This window comes from Lepisma saccharinum, chromosome 1 (assembly GCF_977018435.1).
Source record: "Lepisma saccharinum chromosome 1, izLepSacc3.1, whole genome shotgun sequence".
Classification (NCBI taxonomy): domain Eukaryota; kingdom Metazoa; phylum Arthropoda; class Insecta; order Zygentoma; family Lepismatidae; genus Lepisma; species Lepisma saccharinum.
Window position 1 is genome coordinate 131727196 of NC_139229.1, and position 24416 is coordinate 131751611.

The window sequence follows — 24416 nt, forward strand, 5'->3', positions numbered from 1 at the left end:
GTCATCACCATTTCTATGTTGCGCGCTGCAGTGGCCTTGTACTGGGGGTGTTAAGTGACTTATTGAGCCACCCTGTATAATGCCCTGTTTTTGTATCTTGTTACATTTGTACTTGATACAGAGTCTGAAGAAGACCTTTCTAGAAGGTTGAAACGTTACGTTTAGTTTATGTTTTTAACAAAATAAATTACTGCCTTTGGTCAGCATATTTAGTTTTTCTTAATCATGGAAACAAGGCTTAACTCTTTCGCTGCGGTCGTCGCATTTATGCACAGCACGCCAGGTGCCTTGCTCTGCGGAAGTCGCATTATTGCGAGTTCATACTTCCACTCGCTGCGGGTGTCGCATTTCCGCAGTACGTCGCTTTTAGTAGCCTTCAGACATGTGTAGATACTATTTGGAACTATTTGAACTTGTAGTTTTGTTTATATCCGTATGATGTCGCTAATTACGCCTCCGTTTAGAATATGAGCGTTGAGTGCTCTGACATGTCAGTTTCAAATGCATGTTCGAATGTAAACAACATGGCTTCGTCAAGTCGTCAACACTTGTCTGATATTGATGTTACTCAACTGTTGAATCAGAAGGTGAATTAAATTGTGACGATAATAGCGACAGTTTTTATGAGACTTCAATTGGTGACAGTGATTGTGTAGTGTCTGATGAAGAATTTGTACCGCCGTCCATAACATCATGGAGCAGAGTGCAAAGCAGCATTGATCTAGGTGTGGGAAGTTCGACACAGGCAAGTGCTAAGTTACTTGGTGACAGTACAGTATTTAGCAAACCATTTTCTTGTTTTATCAAATATTTCCCCCGCTCAGTATTTGAACACACAGCAGAACAAACTGAAGTTGATACTACTTACGAATTTCCACGCCGCTCCACCACTCTGTGTCATCCCGTGTTTTGAGAAATACCATACCATCAGGGACTACAGAATGGTTTGCCAGTGCAAGGAATGACTTTTGTAATTTCTCTATAACATATTTTGCAATGTAATTTTTTTAAATTATTCTTTCTAAATTTTTTTTTTCAAAATTTCAAAATTTTTCAAAATTTCAAAATATTTCAAAATATCATACCACCAGGGACTACAGAATGGTATTCCAGTGCAAGAATGAATTTTGTAAGTTCTCTCTCATATATAACACAATGTAATTGTGAAAACTATTTGTTTATAAAAAAAATATTTTTTCAAATTTAATTACGCAGCCAAGGGATATTGTGTGCCAGAGAATTCCGCAGCGAGAGAGTTAATGGTGTTATACTTGATGAACATGCACTGTGCAATTTTGGTGATAAAAGTGTAACATTTTTTCCACAATTTTAATGAATATCAACAACTGGCCCGTTCATTGAGGTAAAGATTGCAATATATTGCAAAAATCTGAACAAAATTTCCTTCATGCAAAAACCAAGAAAAATAACTCGTAATTTGGTTACTAGTTACTTCAAAAAGTAACTGATTACTACCAGACTGCCTAATAAAAACAATGTGAACTCTACCTGAATTCCAGATGGCCCCTTTTAAAAAACCAGTCTTTTGGGGGACAGGAAAATAATCTTGTATTCCTGATAGGTCGACCTTTTAATCCAAACTTTGATTGGATCAAAACCATATCAGTAAGATTTTAGAACCCTCTGCAGCAAAAGTGAAATGAAAAAGTAACTTTTTATTTAAGAAGGAACATGCAATATTTCAGTGCATTACAATACAATTACAATACACACTAGAAAATAAAAAAAATATGTATAACTTTATTTGGCAATAACAACTAGATTAACATATATTTACAGACACATTTCTAATATTTTACCCTTACATTAAGCTTCCCTTTATACAACTTTAGTGGTCTTTTAGCCATCGATAACTCTTCTTCATCTTTATCATCACCACCACCACCACCTTCACTGTACACCCAAAATGATGAGTTGAATCTTTTAAAGGTCATCTTTCCAGGTGGAACCTTTATATGATCATAGATGCACTGCAAAGAGAAATAATACCTAATATTTCATAACTAAATTGCATGTGGCAACATGACATAATAATGCCTACAGAACGTCAAGGTGGTACACAAAATGTCATAACACTTGTTTTCAGGGTGGCTTGAATTCCAGGAATTATTAATTATTGGCCCTGGGAATTATGCTTGAATTTGTCTCAGAAGACTTGAAAAATTGCAACTTTTATTAATCCAAATCCATTGAATTTATACATATTTTAAAATGCCTGAAGCAAGTTTTTGACAGTTTACCCTTTATTTTTATCAAGGAAGGAAAAGAAAGCTGCGTGGAAAATAAAACATAATTCTCTCAATCTAGTTACTTTGTTAGTGTCCTTTGCAGAACATTCTATCTGACAAGACAATATAAGATACCTTGAAGTTGATTAGTTAAATTTAAGTTTGAAATTCTTACATGATTAACAATTTTCCGTAGATTAGTTTATCTGGTAACATTTGAGACTTGTTTCAAGTCCGAGTATGTGAAATGGCATATGTAAACTCCGCACCTTAAATTAAATATTTTAAATATAATACCATTTAATTGAATATATTTGTGTGTGGGTGGTGAGAGGCAGTAATATGTAAGGTTGAAATAGAGAAAACATCTGCTTGTAGCCTTGAAGTTTTGTAAAGTTCACCTTGAAAACCTGGAATTATACTGGACTTTTATTGTGATCCCAGACTGGCCACTTTGGTTTTGCTGCATATTCTTCTCTATGAGAATGATACGGAATTGGTAAGGGCTGACAACTCCCCCGATAAGCTGCCGGCGCTCTCGCGACAACTGAGGATAAAGTAGCGATGTCTAATCTAAGATTAGATGTCAGAAATAAGGTGCCAGAAATATTTGTATTTGGGAGGACACCTTTTCCAGCATCCTTGCGACAAGGTACGTGCTTATTTCAATTGTAATTGTAACTGTAATTGTGAAAAGTGGAAACATTACAAAACAAGCTGTTTCTGTTACGGACTTCCTTAACGCAATTTGCCGGGACCTGTTGCAAGAACGGGCCGCCGATGCTTTCACGGTAAACAACTGAAATAACCATCCTGTATATGATACCATGTAAAAATTTCAGTGAAAAATGCAGGTTCAACAGTACTTGAACCCAGGTGTGTGGCATACCATGCCATTTCTCTACCAACTGAGCTACGATTTCACCTGATCTTTGACTTCTGCTGTTTTACCTGTGGTGAAATTGTCACTGGTTGTGCTACTGCAATGGGATTTGCTGACGTCAACGTTTCCTAGTCTCTCTCAGCTTGGAGCTGTATATTACCTTATAATTTGACACAAGGTGATGTACTTATAAGGAAATTTCAGCAAAAATCAGTGGAAGCAGAAGATCAGGTGAAACCAGGGATGGCTCGGTACCTCAGTTGCTTGAGCACTGGCATGGTATGCCAGAGACCCTGGTTCAAGTCCTGGTGGAGACTACATTTTGCAGTGTCTGTTTTCAAGTGTCTATCATCTACCAAAGTGGACATTGAAACATTCCTGGATCCCTCCCACCAGGACCGTAGCCATAATTTTATTCTGGGAGGGCTCATCCCTTATCAGCAGCCGACACCTAAAGGCTAAAAAGTGGGGGAGAGGTAGAAGCCCTGAAGATGATTTTATTGCAATTTATTATATGCAAGATGTTCAATCCTGCTAATAAAGTAAAAATAATTACCACTATACACTATTTAAATACAATATTAGTAGGGGGGACAGCCCCCTCCTAGCCTCCCCCTGGCTACGTGCCTGCCTCCCACAGTCATCTCAAGAGTACACCATTCATTGCTATCTCATAAACCGATGTATGAGCGTTCTCATATTTTTACAAAAAATAATTGAAAATACAAATGATTTACTTCACAGCTTTCTGTTCAAAGTTTTGGACCTGTGAGTCCAGGAATTAAAACATGTTTGTTTTTTTTAAAAAAATGGATGCAGGAAGGAGGGTAGTGAAGTCAGAATCTTCAAAGATAGGCAGCATGTGATGAGGTCCTGACTGTGTTGCAAGTGGTTCACTTCACAAATTACTGTCTAATGTTTTGAACTTATTCCTTAGTCCTCCTCCTGGGAGTCCAGAATTAAAACATTGTTTATTAACAAATGAAGGAAGGATAGTAAAATATGAAATCGGGATCATGCTGAAAATAAAAAAGGGGGGAACTGGTTTTGTTCCATTGTGTTATCTTGCTTCATAGGATAAAGGAGACTAGCTGACCAACACAGGACTGGATCTTTTTGCTTTCTTGCTCCTGTACACTCCCCTCTTTTCTTCTACCTCACGGAAGTTATCTGATAAACTATATTTGATGCTTTTATCAAAGTTGGTGGGAAAACAAGGATTTAGAGAATTGAGTTGTAAATATACTTTTTTGACATTTTGACCTATGTCCATAAGCAGTTCATTTTCATATTTCTATTATTTTGCAAATCCACCTCAATTCTAACACTTTTTCTTTCAAGCAATGTATCATTACACACAGACATACAGACATACATACATACATATATATATAATGGATAAAAGCAAGGAGGGCCAAAAGGGCTAAGTAAAAATCAAATAAGGTAAAAGGAAACACTCACCGGACAGTAGGAAAATTCAAAATTTTCGCTAATTTATAGCATCATCGGTGTGAGAACAGAAGACGGAACCGCCTTCTGTTTCTTCTCACACCGATGATGCTATAAATTAGCGAAAATTTTGAATTTTCCTACTGTCCGGTGAGTGTTTCCTTTTACCTTATTTGATTTTTACATATATATATATATATATGAGAGAGAGAGAGAGAAAGAGAGAGTGAGAGAGAGAGAGAGAGAGAGAGAGAGAGAGTGAGTGAGTGAGTGAGTGAGTGAGTGAGTGAGTGTGAGTGAGTGAGTGAGTGAGTGAGTGTGGATAAAAGCAGGGAGGGTCAAAAGGGCTAAATAAAAATCAAAGAAAGAGGAAGGAAACACTCACCAGAGAGTGAAAAAATTCGATTTTTCGCAGACTTATCGCTGCATCATCAGCGTAACAAGAAAGACACAGTCTTTTTTTTCTTGGAAGAAAGATTCCAGTACTCTTCAAGTTGCTTTGTTACTGCATTCATCATTAGAACTACTCACAATATTGTGGTATGTTCGTAAATGATTGTGCATCTATGTACTCTCTCTCTCTCTCTCTCACACACACACACACACACTCTCTTACTTTTCTTTCATTTAAAAATGTTAATTGTCTTACTCTCACCAATAAAAAAGTGCCAGGACAGTGTACCGCAAGAAAAAAAAAGTGCTGTATATATGCAAACACACACATTTTTTAATATAGACTTGTACAGAGATAACAGGATGTAATGTATGACACTTCAACAGACTAACTCTATAAGTCAGTGGTTCCAAGAGTGTGTGCCGCCCCACGGTGCCCTGGTGCACTTTGGTTGGCTTACAGGGGCACCGTGAAATGTTCCAAAATTTATTGATACAATGATATGATTGTTCCAAATATGTGCTTATTTAGTACTTTTTACATATAAAATGTTTCTGAATTTGAAATTTGTTTATTTTTTAGCTGAAGGCAAACAACCTAACCTAACCACGCATTGCAAGTGTTAGATAGGCCTACATTCTGACTTGAGCACCGTGGAAAAATCTTGAAACACTAAGGGTGCCGTGAAATGAAAAAGTTTGGGAACCCCTGTTATAAATTATGGCACTATAAAAATGTAAAACTTAAAATGCTTGTTCCGGATGCAGGGAAGTAATGTTGGAAAGAAGATGTATAACAATTAGTATAAGAGGTATTAGATAAGTAAGCTTATTCAACTGTGTTTTTTTCAAATATGTACAATTTGTGCATTTTTAAGTAATCTGCACATGTACATGTCTTTCTATTTTGCACTTCTGACTATGTAATATATGTTACTATTCACTAATAATTACAAAGAGTGCCTGATTAATAATTTGTAAGTTAAAGCCTCACAAATGTCTCCTTTTGCAACTTTGAACCCAATGAAGTTGTTAAATATATATTTATTTACAAAGAGATTTGTAATACTTTCCACCCACATTCGGTTTCCCTATTACAACAGGAATTGCTTTTCAATGATGGGCTACTCTTCATCTTTTTCATCACTATTCTCAGCAGCTTCCATAACATTCACCCAAAAAGCAGAGTTGAATTTTCTATTTTTCTTTATTCCTGGAGGAACTTCAATGTGGTTGTAGATGCACTGCAAAGAATGGTATTCACTTAAGATGCAGATTCAAAGTATTTGAATAAAATTTATGAATGAAAATCCGGATATGTTATCCTCAATATTTTGTACGGTTATGTTGCATGAGTTCAATAAAACTGCATAATCACTAGATGACAAAATAATAATTTTGCCTTCCAGGATAAGATAAGATTTTTAAAAATAAAGGGTGGTCTATAAATGCCCAAACACCCTTTATAAACAAATATGGAAATACAAATCAAACCTTCTTACACATCAGGGGTGTCCAAGCTTTTTCTATGTTGGTCCAGTAAACATCAGGGGTGTCCAAGCTTTTTCTATGCAGAGCCAGTAAGTACTTGAGCAGTTCGTTGCAGGCCAAAATACACTAAAGATAACACCTCAATATAAAATTATAGGTTTTATAACTAAGGTCAGTCAAATGTAGCCCTGGGCCATAGTTTGAGTGATATGTGAAGGAGGGGAGGTTAAGGTTCAGGATAGGTTACCAACATGGAGGCCATCTTGGCCATGTGTCATCAAAATGGCTAGAATTAAACATGTTGGTATGCAGGCCCTTACCCAGGGGGGGGGGGGGGAGGGGCCAAGAGTTTGTGTTATAACAACAAAGATAAGCAATTAGTTTAGACTTCAAAAATACTTTACTAAGAATAACATCATAAACACATACAAAGAAGGAATAACAACGAATGATGTCTGCCTGTGTGTGAATGTTGCATACATCTTTTGCTCTCTCTCTCTCTCTCTTTTTAGGGCTGGGAACAGCATGGAGTAAAAATGTACTTCTACAATCATAGATAAGATTTTAAAAGTATATCAAATTGGACTAGTAAGAAATGGAGCCGTAGCTGGCTCCATTGTGGTTGTCATTGTCACCCTAGGTCCCTGGAACATAGAAATTAGACCGACCTGTCATTTCTCCTCCATTTCTCACCTCCTTTCGTCAGGAATAAAACATAGCATTTACATGTTAATTTAATAGGAAACTAATGTCTTCTTAAAGTTTCTCATTTTTTGTTCCTCCACCTAGTTATCTTTAATTTGCAATCAATTTTGCATATGTGAAAAATAACACACACTGCTTCAATGAAGATGGTGTGGGATGCACAACCGACTGTCCTTTTATTAGCCACATTTCTTGAATGCTAAGTTTTCTTTTCATCGGATTCAGCGGAAAAGAGTAAGTACCGGTACATAAAATTTCAACAATGTCTAAGTATGTCAGCTACATCTAGGTAGGGGGCACATTCTCATTCTGGGCACTGAAATCTCTAGCTACAACTCTGATAAGGTTCGAGAGACCATTATTAATTTATTTACACCATTATAAAAACATAACACAATAAAAGTATGAAAATGTAATTATCATTTTTAACAAAAAGCAATAATTAAATAATATCTAACATTTATTAAAAACATTTCACCTATCTTCTATTTTCTTGACATTTTGAACTAGTCGTTAAAGGAATTAATTTTCTAGTTTATAAATGTAGCAAATTAATTTGTTTATATATATATATATATATACACGGGAAAGCCAAGGATTTGGGCTTGCCCCCCACAAAAAGTCCGGGGTATGGGCCTGTTGGTATGCATAATATCAATATGACTAACCATTATTCAGCTGAAGCCAGGATATATTTCATGGCCCATAAGTGTGGAAACATGTGTTTAAAACAAATATGATTAGAGAACACAAAAGTAACAGCTTAATACATGATAGGGAGACTTTGGTTAGCAGGATTACCATATAGTCTCATTTTCCTAAACATATTCTCTTTTTAGTTAATAAAAACGTCATCTGGGTGGGTTTTCTTTTCAAAGTACAGATGTCTGGGTTTTCTACAAATGTAGTATCACGTAGCATCCAGTTCATTTAGTATTTTGAGAGAGAGAGAGAAATATTTTTGTGAGAAGTTTTGTTAAAATATCAGAAGATACTGTGAAGGAAACTTACTTCAAAGTTTAATAAAGCAAAAACAAACAGGTTGATGTTGGAATGTAATAACTAGGGACATTGAATTTTCGCGATGCGCGAAATCGCGAAATGTGAAAAAAGGATGCAATTTTGAACATTCTACACATAACTACACCCCCAATGATTAAATATGCATGAGTTTTATTCGCGAAGTAATGCGAAATCTGTGCTTTTCCACGAAATGAACGCTTTTCGCGAAATAACCGTGAAATATCATCAAATTAAGTAGAAAACACGCAAAAACCGGCAATCGAGGTTGTGCGCACAAACTTTCGATTTGTAACGAAACGTTTGCCTAAAGTTTCCTACCACTTGCAGCTGAAGAACGTTTTATCTTTGATCACATCAAAAAGACGCTGCAAATTGGGATTTCCCATGCACATAATTTCAGTTCGGAAACTTCGCTCCCTGTCAAGCTGCATTCCTTTCTTCCCCCGAATATCTACTCAACTTCCAGTTTGATTGAACTTGCTAGCTGTAGCAGCGATAAGATTAGTCTGTTCCCGCACATCAAGGGAAACAATAGTGTCATTTGTGTTCAGTCATGAATGAATTTTGTTTATCATCATGTGATTTTCAACATGTGTTTGTATATGTGCAGTAGTGATTATTTTATTTGTTTGACAGCAAGGATATCCTTTAAATACATACTTGAGATATGCAATTTAGAAATGAAGTGATTTTGTGTTGATGTTTTCTTTTTGGTTGGACAACTAAGTACTTCTGTATGTGTACAGTATATAAAAATGAAGTAGTTTATCAATTTATAGCTATTTTGCATGTTGTTTCCTCTCATGATGAAAAAGTGTGTGCCATTTTTTTTTCTCCATCTTCGTCTTGGTCTTCCTACTGTTCTCTTACCATCAGGTTTCCCAACAAGAATCCTGTAAACTCTTCTTTCCTCTCCCATTTGTGCCACATGGCCTGCCCACCTAAGTCTTCTTGATTGTAGGAATGTAATACATGTGTTAATTCAATTATTTATTATTTATTTCTGAATATTTAAAAATTAAATGTCCTCTTTTTCACTTCAAAATATATTGTTACCCTGTTTGTTAGGGTATGTTACCTACAGTGTTGTTGTTCTTTTATTATGATACAAGATTAGAACAATTTCCACCTGTTTTTCTCGGGTTCCCTCTTGAGATGTGAAATTTTGGAATCACCTTTCCATTAGGTACAAAAGATGATTTAAAATTTTCACAACATTTCTTTTCAGAGAACACTTGTGAAGCAAAGTGAATGAAACATCCTAAAATGTAGTACTGTTGTGATCCTACAATGGTACTAAGTTGTGCTGAAAATCATTTGATAGTTGGTTCATTGTTAAAAAAAATGTATCATGCAGAATTTGTGTCAAGAGTTACTCTAGTGAAGCAGTGCATAGATAAATGTACACACACATGTGTACAAGCCCTTCAGGGGGGGGGGGGGGAATTCCCACCATGCACTAAGCAGAGATTGAAGAGCGACTGACGAAAATTTTAAAAAATATACATTCTGGGACATTTTATTTTTTCTACTCTTGCACCCCCCACCCCCTCTCATCCAAGGAAAGTACGATTTTCTCAAAGAGTGGTCTTTTGTGGTTCATAAGCGTAAGTACTTTGATTACATAGCCTTACTGCTAGAACCAATGTTTGGAAATAATTGGCAATGCAACTTTTTTGGTATTGCATAACACATTTAATGATAGCCTATTTCATACCCACACACAACTACTTGGCTTTTACGGTGCCAGACATACGAACCTGGATAGTTGGACACATGCTACTCCCTCACAGTTTCAACTTTGTAACAGAAAAAGTTGGAAATTCCTAGTTTTAGTACACAAATATGTACCAATCTTCACACAAAATATCATATTTCCGTGACACGTGAAAGTAGGTTTCGTCAAGTTTTTATTAAATTTTATTATAAATAGCTAAAATTCCCAAGGCACAGGGAATAAACTTACATGTCTGCAAGCATTACCACAGCATGATCCTCGTAGAAAGTGCCTCAGCCGAGTGAATACTTTGTACCCAGTGTCAGGATCATCGTATGTAAAATGTCCATGCTCAATGGCACCTCTGTGAATCTTATGGATGAGTTTTTCTTTCTCCGAGAGAGCACTGTATTCCACTTCTGCTTCAAATTTCTTCTCCTTTTTCCAAAATTCTGCTCTCTTCTGTCTCTGTTCCAAAGTTAAAACTATTGGTTCTTGTTCTGATGTGCTGCATGTACGTTTCAGTATGGTAAGTCCAGAGCTTGGATGCACAGAAAAATGCCAACACCAAGTCTGTGCTAGTCTGTGTGGCAAATGCACATTACGCTCCATTTCAAACACAACTGATTTGGAAAACCAGGAAATTGCACATCTGCTTGCACACAGAGAACAAATGTACATCTTTTCAAATGCAAGTCATGACAATTCTGAAAAAAAAGAAAATAAAGTGGTTCAGGTATACCCTGGCCATATGTAAATGCAAAACATTTAAAAAATAGGCATTGTTTGATTTAAAGGTATCAATTACATCTCCAAACAACACCATCTCACTCGTTTATTTCGTCATTTTTTACTTTCGTACTTACCGATTGTGCATTGCGGAACATTGTGTAATTTGCCATTTTGCTTTTCTCACGAAAATAATGTCCATAACAGTAATTATTGTTTGTCCTTTCTTCGCTTCTGTAACACACAATATGGCGGGCACAGAGTAGTGGATTAGTGGGTGTACAGTGTTTCTAACCTTATTAACCGAAAAATGCCCCACACACCATTGACGGATAGCCCCAAATACCATTCACGCATAGCTCCAAAAACCATTCACAGATAGCCCCAAAAACCATTCACGGATAGCCCCAAAAACCAATTACGGATAGCCCCACGAACCATTTCTGGCAAGGTTTGGTTAGGTTAGGCAAACATAGTTAAAATTTTGGGTCGTAGTAATAGCAGGAATGTATATTTTCGTTTTTTCATCTTCTTGCAACAAAATGGTGTGGTTGGAAACACTGACAGTAGATTACGTAATCAAACGTGTGCAACATCTGGCTCTCGTACAAGAAGGAAAAACAGCAATGGCAATTGTGCGTCAGACAGATATTTTTTGTGAATAACACATGAATTCCCGCTCAAGCACATTCAACGACGAAAGAAAATAACTCCAGGAACTATCTAAGTGCTAGAAAAACTCATTTCAGTAAGTACTTTCTTGGGTAACAGTTTCATACATCGGAGACACATTTCTTCATTTTTACAGAAGAAACTACTTATGGAAATTAGTTTCTCTAAGGTTTCCAACGTTTGTCGAGGTATTTTCTTTCATCGTGGAATCTATTTGACCGGGAAATAATGTATTTTTCAATAGAAATATCTCACCGATGCAAAATTGCCATTGCTTTCCTACGTGAACCGGATGCTCCATACGTTGGATGACGTAACCTGTCAGTGTTTTCAACCCCCTTTTTTTAAAAGTATGCTTGCCTAACCTAACCTAACCTTATCGGAATGGTTCGTGGGGCTATCCGTCAGCTACCCGTGCATAATGTACAATTTGCACACGTGACGAACATGATAGTAGGTATTTTTCTGTGAATAATGTTGGAAACACTGATATTCGAAAACAAAAGAAGCGATATCATTCGCAAAGTATGCGATATCGCACCGTTACTTGTGTTCGGTAGCACTTAGAAAAATGCATTATTTTAGTAGAAAAAGTGTTTCTTTTCATGTAAAAAGCATAATGGCACCTTGAACTATATTCCGCAATACACAATTGGTAAACACAAAATATCCGATTTTAATGTGTCTCCGATCTATGAAACTGGTACCCTTTCTTGTGTAAAAATGATGAAATCCGATGTTTGGAAATGCAATTATTACCTTACCGATTTAAATTAACAACATTTAAAAGGTAAAGATCGGTAACAGTTCCGATTGTTTTATGATTTTTTTGGTAACGATTAGATAAGCTGGAGACACATTTCTTGAAATTTACAGGAGAAAAGACGAGAAAGTACTTATGGAATTGAGTTCTTGTGGACTTTCTGAAGCCTGGGAAATTGTTTTTTCGAATCGTGAAACTTATTTGGCCTGTAAGTAAGGTATTTTTCGTCATTCATGCATCTCCGTTGCACGATAGCTCGTGCCACCATTGCCGTCGACTACATGAATCAAATGTTCCGTGCGTTCGGTTACGTAACCCCCTGTCAGTGTAGCAACCACGTGGTAGTTTGACGAGATGACGTGTCAAGGTTGCGTTGTGAAAATGTTCTCGGATATTGAAGACCCACGAGATTTTTTAATTGAACATGGAATCGTGAGGGAAGAAATTGAATGTCCTAAATGTTCTAGTATATGTAAGCTACACATTGCATGGGATGAGAAGTGGCTCTATATGTGTACGAAAGCTTTTTTTTTAAAATTTATTTTTCTAAATTTTCCTAACCTAACTGAACCTAACCTAACCTTCCGTGAATGCTTTGTAGAACAATTTTCGATTAAAAACGTTTAGTGAATAGCTTGTGTGGCATTTATAGGTTCGACGCATGCAATACATTTAAGTGTAGTCAATGTTAGTTTCTTTTTGTTGTTGTTTAAATTAATTTTCTAAATTTTCATAACCTAACTGAACCTAACCTAACCTTCCGTGAATGGTTTGTGGAACAATTTTCGATTGAAAATGTTTTGTGAATAGCTTGTGCGGCATTTATAGGTTCATAGGTTTGGAAACACTGCACATCAGCTGACGATACTGCATACCAGATGACGACCGACAACGTGAGTCAAGATTTGGCTGCCGAATTGCAACGAGAAATAAATAATTATAATGTTAAAAATAACGCTTTATTCATGGAAAAAAAAGTCCTAACCGGTAAATTTCTCGTATCGGACAAACGGATTTCTTCAAATTTACAGGAGAAATTACTTACCGAATGCAGTTTCTTTATACTTGTGGAAGTTCGGAGAAGTGTTTTCTCGCATCGTTCATTGAATTTTGCCGGTACATCATCTATTTTTCGATATAAATGTGTGACCGATGCATGAAAGCTCTTGCATCCATTTACTTCCAGGTGGATGTAGCCTGTGTGTGATGATGTAATCCCGGTCAGTGTTTCCAAACACATGTTTTTGTAACTGAAGAAGGTATGTTTCCGCAAATGGTTTGTGGGGCTACGTGTCAATGGTTTGTGGGGCAATGTGTCAATGGTTCGTGGGGCTGTGTGTCAATGGTTCGTGGGGCTATGCAAGAATGGTGTGTGGGGCTACGCATATTTTTTTCGAAACCAATTTTTAACTATTGTAACCTATACGTGACCCTACCTAACCTAACCTTACCGGAAATGGTTCATGGGGCTATGCGTCAATGGTTTGGGGGCTACGTAGGTATTCTTGGGTGCAGTGGGGTGGAAACACTGTCGAGTACGGTAGTGAAACTGTGACCGCCATATTGCGTGTTACCGAAGGCAAAAAGATACGAAGAAAACTTACTCGATATGTCGCAAATAGAGCTTATTTCCGTGAAATAAGCGAAATGCCACCTTAAGTAATGCTTCTCAATGCAGAATACGTAAGTATGAATATTCAAATTAAATGAACTAGCAAATTTCAGCCGTTTGTCCGATACGAGAAATTTACCAATGTGGTAGTAAATCGGAACCTTAGTAGAATGCATTTAGGGACTTTATTTTAATGCTAAGAGAACCAAACCTGGTCTGCTTAACCTAACTACAAAAGCAATATTGAACAAAACCTTTAGTAATGGCTAAAACTCGGCAGTCTGTTACCAGAAGTAAAACGAAATCGAACCGTTAAAATTGCATTCGTAGCATGATGATATCGCAATAAAACAAAAGGAACTTGAGCCGTTAAGGTAGTCACAATATTTGTAATTACATTTCTTCTTGCTGATTCTTTACAACTATTTGTTCTGCTCTATTATTAATTGGTTTCTATTCTCTTCCCATTTCCTAAAGTTCAAGACATACCGAACAACTGATCGTAACATAGATTTGACAAATTGACCATGACTTACACCAAAATGCCTTAATATGAGTTACCGGAATGAACGTTTTATTATAATGTGCAAATAAACTACAATTGCATATAACTACATTTAATTCGAATAATAATTAACACATGTTTCCAAAAATTTTCGAAATATTGGTTTCTTGCTGCAATTTGTGCAGCAAGGGACTAATCGCTAAATTACAACTCCATCCAAGAACATGGAAATTTCGTTTTAAAAATGGGGTAGTGTCTACTGCCACGTTCTTTTTCTGCTGGTACCTCAAAAGAGATGCGCGTGGCAGCAAACTCGGTCTTTTATCGTGAATTCATCATGCGATGTACGCATTTACGTCTGTAACACATACTGTGAAGTTGTAGCGATTACTTTCACATAAATGTTTTAAGATTAGGTCCCTTAGCATTCTTCTAATGATAAACCTAAATGCTCTCGTAGTTAGGTTAGGTTCCGTTAGCATTAAAATAATATCGCTAAATGCTTTCTAAAGAAAAAGGTTCTAAATTACCTGTACATTCATTCCCATTAATTATAAACTTGCATTTTTCTCATCTTCATCTGTTCTTAAGATTTGTAACATCCTTTTAGCAGACGAATTACGTGGCAGGAGCAAATTTGACGCTTATTCTTACTGCTTACTGCTGACACGTGCGTGGCAGCAGACTCGGCTTTTTAGTTATTTTGCGTATTTTTTCTAACTTTGTGAGTTAACAGCACCGACGAGGAAGAAAAATAAAATGATGCAGTCGATGGATCAATCACGGGCGTCGTTGGCAAGGGGCCGGGGGCGGGGCAGCGGAGTGTATAATCCCGAACCAAGACAGAAATCAGAACGAATTATTGATTCTATCTTAACTTTATAAACAAGTAAGCCAAGTACATTTTCCAGTAACAATCAATTCTTACACGTAGATCAATCTAGTGGTAACTATTTTTTCACTAGCAAAGACAACTAGTATCGACAAAAAAAGAAACGTTTTAGCAAACTTTTGTTTTGTCGGCACTCGGAAGGCATCTTTATGTTTGTTCACACTTTACTTTATGGTGTCATGTAGGCGTGTCGTGTACGACATTTAAACAGTCAACAGAGTCTTTCAAGGATATTACAGGTATTACTGGTCCTGAAGTCCTGAATAACTCTGAATTTTTGATACCCCCCCCCCCCTTCCCCGACCTGCCCCATTATATCTTTAAAAAAGAACGGCTGAAAAATGAGGGCTGAATACTTAAAAAGTATACGTAACCACCACCCCCTACCCTTTTCCAAAATCCTGGACACGTCACTGACCGTGTATGGTGTATTATTTGGGGTATGAGCTAACTTTTTTTTTTTCAATTTCTCCAGCGTGGAATAAAAAAATGATTCATTTGCCATAAAGAATGTAAGATACTTTACTAGTAGTTTGTTGATTGTGTGAGTGACATGAGTAGTAAATACGACTTACTATCGTATTAAAAATTATGGATACTCGAAAACAGTTTTTACCAATTAAAACAAATTTTTCTTAGTATTGTGTAGTCCAACTAATACGATCTTGGTCTTGTTTTGAAGCTCCTTGCATATGTTTTTAAAATCCATTATTATTGTCAATTCACATCCCAAAATCGATTTTATAGAGATTTTTATTCAACTGAGTAACACCGCACACAGCGATGTCCGTTGAACCGTGGAAATTGTCAGATGTCACTGCGAGTCAGTTCGTGCGGTGTTGCCACATCTTTATTCCGTTGAATAATAATCTCTATGAAATCTGTTTCGTAATGTGAATTGACAATAACAATTGATTCAAATCAAGACCAATGTTTTGTTTGTATGACTACCCAATACTAAGAAAAGTTGTTTCACAAAGTTGATAAGAACGGTTTCTTGACTCATTTTAGAAATCTGAAAATGAAGAATTGTGTTTAAATCCTTCCTGCCTGCACCGTATTAAAATTACATCACGATCAAGCCACCCTTTTTTTATTTATAGAATTTCAAAAAGAACGATCGTTTGCGAAACTATGATATCTCACGATGATAAAGAATCGAAGACATACTCGAAAGAAAAAAAACAATTTAATTACCGTAGATTATCGCAGAAATGAATAAGTTAAATTTTGATGTAACTCGTTTTTACATAGGTCTACTGGCTAATATTTATTTGGAGTCCAATGATGCACGCATATTCACCAAATCCCATACATTGTTTTCAAGATACTTTACAGTAGAGCAAGAATTACACACACGCAGAGAGGTTAAAAATATTAGAGAAAGAGACATAAAGAATGCGACAGAAATGGGATCGTATTAATAAAAATCAGCAGGTGCTCATGAGCATATGCTCAGTTTTGATATGAATATGGTCTTCCTTCGCATAGTTTCCAAACTGGAAACTTTTCAGTGATATATCAACACTTTATTTTACTTCGCTTGTTGTGCCACTTTTGGCTAATTTTCGAAGATGGGAATGAGTGATGATATGATGAAATTGATGAATGAACACTCACAAACATCCAACCCGGGACCCCTGGCGTCGTAGCGCGATGTGCTAAACACTCCGCCACGGGGGCCGGCAACACTTTTATTAACTGATGTTATACAGATACGATGTTCTCCGCGCTGGCGTGTCTATTATTTAAGCGCCTGCTCTATTCCTGAGAATGTGCTCTTTTTATTCATATCAAAATGAGAGCACCGTGCTGACCGCTGGGGCGAGTTCACACTGAGCAAGTACTCACTCGGTGAAGAGGTTCTCGGGTTTTTTGTTAATATAATATGGGGATAGTTACTCCAAATAGTGGAGAAATGAGCACCTGCTCATATTTATTAATACTACCCATTAACATACAGAGAGGGGGGGGGAGTGAGAGAGAGAAGAAAGAAAGAGTACGAGAGACAGAAGGAAATAAGGAGTGGAAGATGTCGAGAAAGATAAAAAAGATAAAATTAGGGAACAGAAAAATAGAAGGAAAGAGCGAAAATCTTTGTAGCCATTTTACCACCGAAATAGAGCCTATCTGAAAATATTTCGTTCACCCCTGAGCCCCCTTGAACGAAATTCTCCGGCGATATCCATGACTGGTATTTTGCTACTTCGGTTGACCAGTGATAAAGGGTAGACTTTGCCGATCTTGTAATTAATGTCTGCGTTTTTATCATGTTATCATGCTGCTACCACGGTTGAATCGGTTCAACCATTCGTGAGTTTTTCTTGCTGTCATGCGTGAGTTTTTCAAAGCAATATTTAGGGAAATAAAGCCGAGAGATTATTATCTGTTCTGGTTCGTATTAATCTACTAATTTTACTGCATGCTTCCTTTTAAACGTTCTACCCATTGCACATTACCATGCTGTCTAAATACACAGCCACATTAATCTGGGCATAAAATCAGTCAGAAGCTACAAACTCTCTGTTCTGTCATATTACGTAGAAAATGTGATGAGAGCAAAATTAAGAGTGAGAAAACAAACTTTCGGCTTTACCGTCGCGAGATTGGTACAAATTCTTCTGCTGATTCAGTTTACCAGGCCTGTCTCACAGATGGCTTAGCAAGGGAAACGAAACACAAGGAGACCCAAAGTGGGGATAAGCCTCTCATTGCTCTTCACTTGTTTGCTTTTCACAAACCTCTCTGAAGTGACCGCAGCTTATTTACACGAAACTACATGTCCCCTCCTCTCTCCCCTTGTGAGTGTCTCTCGTCTTTGTTAATTACTAGGGTTTCAATCCTACTCTGTCCTGTTAAAAGTTTTATGGTGTGCGTCCCATAACAAACACGTTCGCACACACACACATACACATACAAACACACACGCACGTACACATGCAAGCAGAATCATAGAGCTGGAAGGTCTGTCGATGATGGAGTGCTGATATCCTCACTGTATTCGCCCTGGTCAGTGTTTCAAACGACTCACTCTGGAAAATAACCAAGTAAAAGTTGTTCTATCCAAGGGCGTCCGCAGGGACAATTGCTGCTTCCTCGATGTCAGATTTTACATTTCAGAAGTAGGGCTGGGAAACTTATGATCTATACATTCTCAAAATGACCTTTCGATTATTTCAAAAGAGACATGAAGTTATTATTTTAGTTATTTAAATGTAATCTTTAATTTGGTCATAAATGACAATTGTGAAATTTTTGGAGAAGTAAATAAAATTAGCATGTACCAAGAGTATCGCGAAGGAGTAAAATGGAGTTAAGAAATCATAAAATGGCTTGAAACGCAATGTAAACTGCCAAGTATTGGGTAGTCTTCTTTTGAAGCTCTTTGCATTTGCTTTTGAAATCTACTATAATCGTTAATTCACATTGCGAACCCGATTTTATACAGATTTTTAATCAACGGAGTAAAGATGTCCGTTGAACAGTGGAAACTGCGAGCTGTCAGCCCGCAGTATCAACATAATATTACGTAGTACCAATATGAATTCACACAAATTTCTGACAGGTTTAATGGCAACATTGGCATTAATTAAAATGATTGAAGAATAATCTTATAGAAGGATTAAGAATTCAGGTTTGAACCGAATACAGCGGGTTTTGGAATATTTGCAACGTTTGACTGTAACATATTGGTGATAGTATTCGCGATTAAAATTACCACCTGAGCGCTAGTGTCGCTTCCAATATGGCAGCTCTAAGTAGGATAACTCTTTGTTTACATTCAGTAGTTGTACTAGTAGTACGAAACAGCAGCGTGTTGTCATGGCTGGTATGGAGGAGAAACGTTTAAATTGCGCGATATTTTTAAATATTGCGAATGCGATGTGAATTACAGGAACTCTAACGAAGGTGTAGCTGTGATGAGAACGAAGCATAGGCAAAAATAACAGGGAAAACGCAAACGAAACTAATGTATACGCACTGGTTCTTCAAAGCAGTGCTGTATCATCTGCACCTCATGTTGTAACTGGGATTCTCGGAATTTATTTGAAAATAAAGAAATTGAAATAGACCTATACTTGAAAAGCTGGCAGGAGAAAATTGCGAACATATCGTTGCAGTTCTTTCTCGGTAATATTCACGATTTCATGAACAGGCTATCCTCACTGAAAAAGGACATGGTACTGAATGAAGCAGCAACATTAGCATTTCCATTTTCTTTTTCTGGTTACATTTGACATTAATTCATTCTCAAACTATTTTCATCTTCTCTGTTAATCGACTTGCACCTGTTCCAAATTTCACACATACATAATACATGAATGCATTGGGTACGACGCTTCATGACTTTCCGAAAAAAAAAAAAAGAAGTTTTATTTATCAAGTACAATTTAAAACGTTATTTCATGGCAATCTCTCGAAAAATAAAGTGAATAGACTCGTGCATTCTTCGTAATTTCCTTATCGAATTACAGTGTTTTCCCCATGCCAATCTTCTGTCAATCAATTACGTTTCCCCTGATTTAGCTATTTACAAATTTCATTTTGTTGATTCCACGGGGTGGAAATACATGAAAACTTTTCATTTGTTCTGACCATAAAATGATTTAGAGCACAAAAAAACCTGGACAGTAGACCTTACTCTTTCGCGTATTCCCCATGCTTTAAACGACTTCAACACAACGTATCCTACTTAGACTAGTTCCTGAAAGTCCCACAAGATGCCATATCGGTTAATTTTAATCGCGAATTGGCAACAGTGGATGTGACGAGCCAAACTGGGGTCTTCCTCTCCGCACAACAGTTTTGCTACCTTGTGTTCTGACGTCAGACGAGGAATACCTACGAGGTTAGGTTCCATTAGCATAAATACAATGAAAAATTATTACTTAGGCTAAGAGAACTAAACATAGCTAGACTAACCTAACAACGTAGAAACTTAGCCTAAAATTAAAAAGCTTTCTCCCGTGACGTCAGAACACAATGTTGCTCAAGTGTTGTGAGATAAGTGAGACCCGCCAAACTGATCCAAGGCGAGTGGGAAACTCGCCTTGTGTTGAGATTTTACCAGAATTCTTTGTTTTATTTATTACGAAGACTTTTAGTTGTGATGTTGATATCAGGCTACCAGCAGTAAAGTGATGTTTCTTGAATACATAACACTGTGACAGTTTCTGACGGGGAAAACCCCTGTCCAATCACATCGCATTATTGAGAGGTGAAGAACGGAATTCATATTGTGAGACAGCTTCAGACTGCAGGTAGGTCGAAAATAATTTAGTTTTAAGACATGATTTTTTTTCGTGTCGTTCTTATTTCTTTCTGCTACAGTAATCGCGTTTTACTTGCGTTTCATCGCTAATATGCATGATCATTGAAAGTCAGTGTGAAGTTATGCGTAGATGTGACTTTCACGTAGATATTTACTGCTTTTGTTTTTTAATTCTATCAAGTTTATTCAACTTATTCATGTAATAATAATAATCCTGATATATTTGTTTTCTTAAAACCGTGAGTAGAGGTTTTCTCTCGATATCAACCAGGTGACTTCCGGATAGGCTTCCGAGCTTTCTAGATCTAACATCAGTCGGCCCCCGTGGCGGAGTGGTTAGCACATTCCGCTACGACGTTAGGGGTCCCGCCTGGGCATGGGTGTTTGTGAGTGTCCATTCATCAATTTCATCATATCATCATTCATCTTCATTTTGGCAAATTAGCGAAAAGTGGCACAAAAAGCGAAGTAAAATAAACTAAATCAATCAATCAATCAATTCGAGAGCTAACATCACTCTCATCTTCAGGGATCAATCCCTCTTCAGAAGTATTTTATTGTCGTAATACCCGTAATACTAAATTTGAAATGCCCCCATACCAGTTTGTCCGTGAATAGTTCATACACCAGCTTGTCACTCAACCCGTTCAAATGATACTTCCTGTTTATTTTATGCAGTCTACAATTGCGTTGCATATACGCTATAACGTGATTGAAGTGGTACCCGATTGTCTTCTGTCAGTCCTTATTGCCAAACCAAACTTCCCAGTGAGTGGAAGACAATAATTTTTAATCTGGAACCTAAGCCAGCGGTTAGAATGGCTATCTAGTAGGAAATCTGGCTCCGTTCAAAATACAGACTTAAATTTGTCCTACTGTCCTGCTGACCACTTCTTCTCTCATCTTGAGGTGCACAATTTCCACCAGGTGATGGGAATCGAACCTGTAACCCACGAACTCGTATATTCCACGGTGCCCCCCCAACCAAGCTGTAGGCATGTTTATCTCTTCACCTGGTCATCATTATTCCTCATCGTCGGGAGTAACGAAAGAGGCAGCAGGCTACTCCGACAGCGTAATGGTCAACTCTAAAGATGCAGTGATAGCGCCAGAGAGATTACTGTGGAAGGGAGGGGATGAGAATACCACCCGGTCAACCACCCTCCAGCAAACAAGAAAAATCTCTAACGAGTGCACTCACGGTCCCCGAAATGACGTGTCAATCATACCCTGGCACGGGGCCAATCGTCGTTATGTGTACGGGAAACCGGTCGTGACTCTCACGGTCCAGGTTTTCAAGTTCGGTACTGAGACGGTCGTTTATTGTCGTACTATTGCGAGGCGGAGATGAATACCTTGAAATGTTATACTGTTTTGTTTACCTTTGATATGTAGATTCGAACAATCATAACACACTAATAGCATAATATCCGGTACCTGAAAAACGTCAAATAACAACACTGAATAAAAGTGAATATATATTGTAACAACAAAAAAATATTGCAAAGCCTCCTCAAACTCTCACTCATTCACTCTTTCTTTCTTTCACACCTCTGAGGTATTTTTCCATGTGAAGTATAGATACAAATCATGGATCTCATTAACATATCATTCCTTTTTAGTTTTAAACCTTTATGTGAATTTAGGGCATTTGTCTGCCAGTTCCTGTGCTCTTTTAAATTAACTTAAGTGCCAGCCCTCGGAAAGCGGTTAACTAAGACAATTGGGTCGGCGTGGTTAAATCTTTCGTTCGAATGAACGTATGCATCCAGTCGTAAGCACGACATTTAACAAGTTTCTCGGACGGGGGTAATACACATAAGCCTCTCTCGTCCAATGAGAACAACTACCATTCACATAGTGATGCAACACTTAATCGGTTCCAGCTGCCGGAATACACAAATCAATCGTCGGCGCGAGCAAAAATTACATTAATAACCACTATGCAACAAATAATACTACTTCACGCGCACGACTTTGCAAGAAAAATTACGCTTTCCACAATTAAAAAGGACTCATCAGTCAAGTATTGACAAATTAAATGGCGCGACGGGGTGGTCGGTTACACAAAAAATGGAGCACACTTTGACAATATACACTAAATATTAAAGTAATGAAATAGAGCTTCTAACCCTGAATGCAGACAATTAAATTAGAACATCTGAACATGAAATAATTTTTTTTTACAACAATACCAAAAATTTTTAAACACGGAAGTTAGGTTTGGGGTTCCTGAGTCACTTTGCAAATAAGTGAGACTTCGGCGTTAACAGTACGGTGTTGATACTAACAATGCACGTTTACATGGACATAAGACCCTCTGAAGAATACTGTACCGGACTCTGCTACATTGCGTGGTCATTCATCTCTCCTGGACGCGGGACTTGCACACGGTTCCTTTGTGGCGAAATTGTTCTCCGAGGTCGATCGCGACGAAGAATAATTGCGACGATATGGTGTACTTGCACCTCCTTAGCACTTCGCGCGTTCCTCTTGTCACTAGCGACGGGTGTACGTGGTCACGTGCCGGTCCTGAATCTCTCTAGTGTCGGGCATCAATTGGACGTCGATCTGGAATCATCTCTCTCTGGTAACGGGCTTCGATCGGGCGTCGACCTGGAGTCGTCCTTCTCTCTCTCCCTCTCTCTCCCTCTGGGAACGGGCTTCGGTTGGAACGTCGATCTGGAGACGTCCTTCGGGCTTCGGGCAGTGTTCGGCTTTGGTGTCGTTTTTGGTGTTGGCTGGATGGTAGCGGCGCATCGTTGCGGGTGCCGGGGAGGCGACGGCCCCCCTTTTCTATCTTCTTTAGCCCTCCATTATTAGGTAGTCCATGCTTGGCAAAAACCAATCACCGCGTAATACTTTACCAAAATAAGGCGCACACTGGTAACTCTCTATCTGCAATTCGCTCACGGTACGTAAGGAAACAAAGTTCACGGAGACAAAACAATAGTCACGCGAGAGTGTAGCGCGGAGATGCTCTCTCTATGAAATCCGGGTCAAAACTGTGTCTGGAATCGTAGTACTCTTGTTCTTATAAGAGATTCAAATTCGTCCGTTGAAAAGCACGCTCAAGTGGCTTGGCTTCGCTTTCTGAGGGGGGGTGGAAATGACCTTTCTCCATTGTCTTGAAACGCGGTCGCCCGCGCGTCCTCAATCCTTGCAGGCTTGGGCTCAAGCTGATTCTCCTGGTCATCCGTGACAAATGGGTTCGCCCACCCGCTGCGATTTGAAGCCCGGTCGCGACGAAAATAATCCTTTCTTTTCTCCGTGTTGGTGCAAATATGTCATTTTCTAAGCGGCGGCTGTCACTCAGGAAAAACCCGTCTCCCAACTCCCGACGTCTGGCACGGATACAAATTTATCCACAAAATAAAATCAAACCTCACACTTTTATATTTGAACATAAAATGAATTAATAAACAGAAATAATTTATATCGAACTGCGTTTCACATGTCACTAGATACCGTGAGAAATCTATATAAATAAATATTATTTTAGTATTTTGAAAATATTCCCTCCTTCCCTTCGAATTCCGACCTAGACATGGATGTTCTTCCCTTCATCAATTTCATCATATCGTCACTCATCTTCATCGTCGCAATTAGGCAAAAGTTGCAGAAAAGCCACGCTGAATAATAAAAATAAAATAAAATTCTGGCGCCGTCACAGAAGCAATCCCGAGTTCGATTCCCAATCATGTATTTCATTTGGGACAAATACCACTTTAAACTTTAGGTCCAGTCCCAACCAGCCTATTTGAGAATAAAGTGAACTTAAAACCAACTTTTAAAACCCAAAGATATTGGCAAGGCGACACGTAATGAGCAAGAAACACAAGTGTACATTGAACTCGGATCCAAGGGCGCCCGCAGCGAGGGACCAGAGGGGCAAGTGCCCCCCTGAGATTTCTGGAAAGAGATAATGAAATTAGAATGGTGAAATTGTAGTTATATTTTGTAACAAAAAATATTATTTTCTGCGACTTACAGGGAGTAAGTTACAGCAACTATTATTATTATTTGAAATAGGGCTACATTTAAGCTTACAGTCTATTTTA

At 37.8% G+C, this 24416-nt stretch overlaps 1 protein-coding gene across 2 annotated transcripts; it reads right to left on the reverse strand.

Annotated features, from left to right (window-relative positions):
- Positions 1–1663: 1663 nt before the first annotated feature.
- Positions 1664–14187, reverse strand: LOC145988721 (uncharacterized). 2 transcript variants are annotated; one of them, XM_083123843.1, is made up of 4 exons: positions 14084–14187; positions 10160–10617; positions 6055–6218; positions 1664–1991 (listed from the first exon to the last, which is right to left on the reverse strand). In XM_083123843.1, exons 2-3 carry the CDS (start codon positions 10589–10591, stop codon positions 6099–6101), a joined length of 552 nt encoding a protein of 183 aa, XP_082979969.1. In that variant the 5' UTR covers positions 10592–10617; positions 14084–14187; the 3' UTR covers positions 1664–1991; positions 6055–6098. The 2 variants fall into 2 exon arrangements, with proteins under 2 accessions (XP_082979969.1, XP_082979961.1); XM_083123835.1 differs by lacking the exon at positions 6055–6218.
- Positions 14188–24416: the final 10229 nt, after the last annotated feature.

Excerpts from the sequence above, each read along its gene's own strand:
- LOC145988721 (XM_083123835.1), bottom strand. The coding sequence starts at position 10,591 with ATGTACATTTGTTCTCTGTGTGCAAGCAGATGTGCAATTTCCTGGTTT. Across the intron at positions 1,992-10,159 it reads GTGGTAATGCTTGCAGACAT|TGCATCTATGATCATATAAA; the intron begins GTAAGTTTATTC and ends TTCTCTTTGCAG.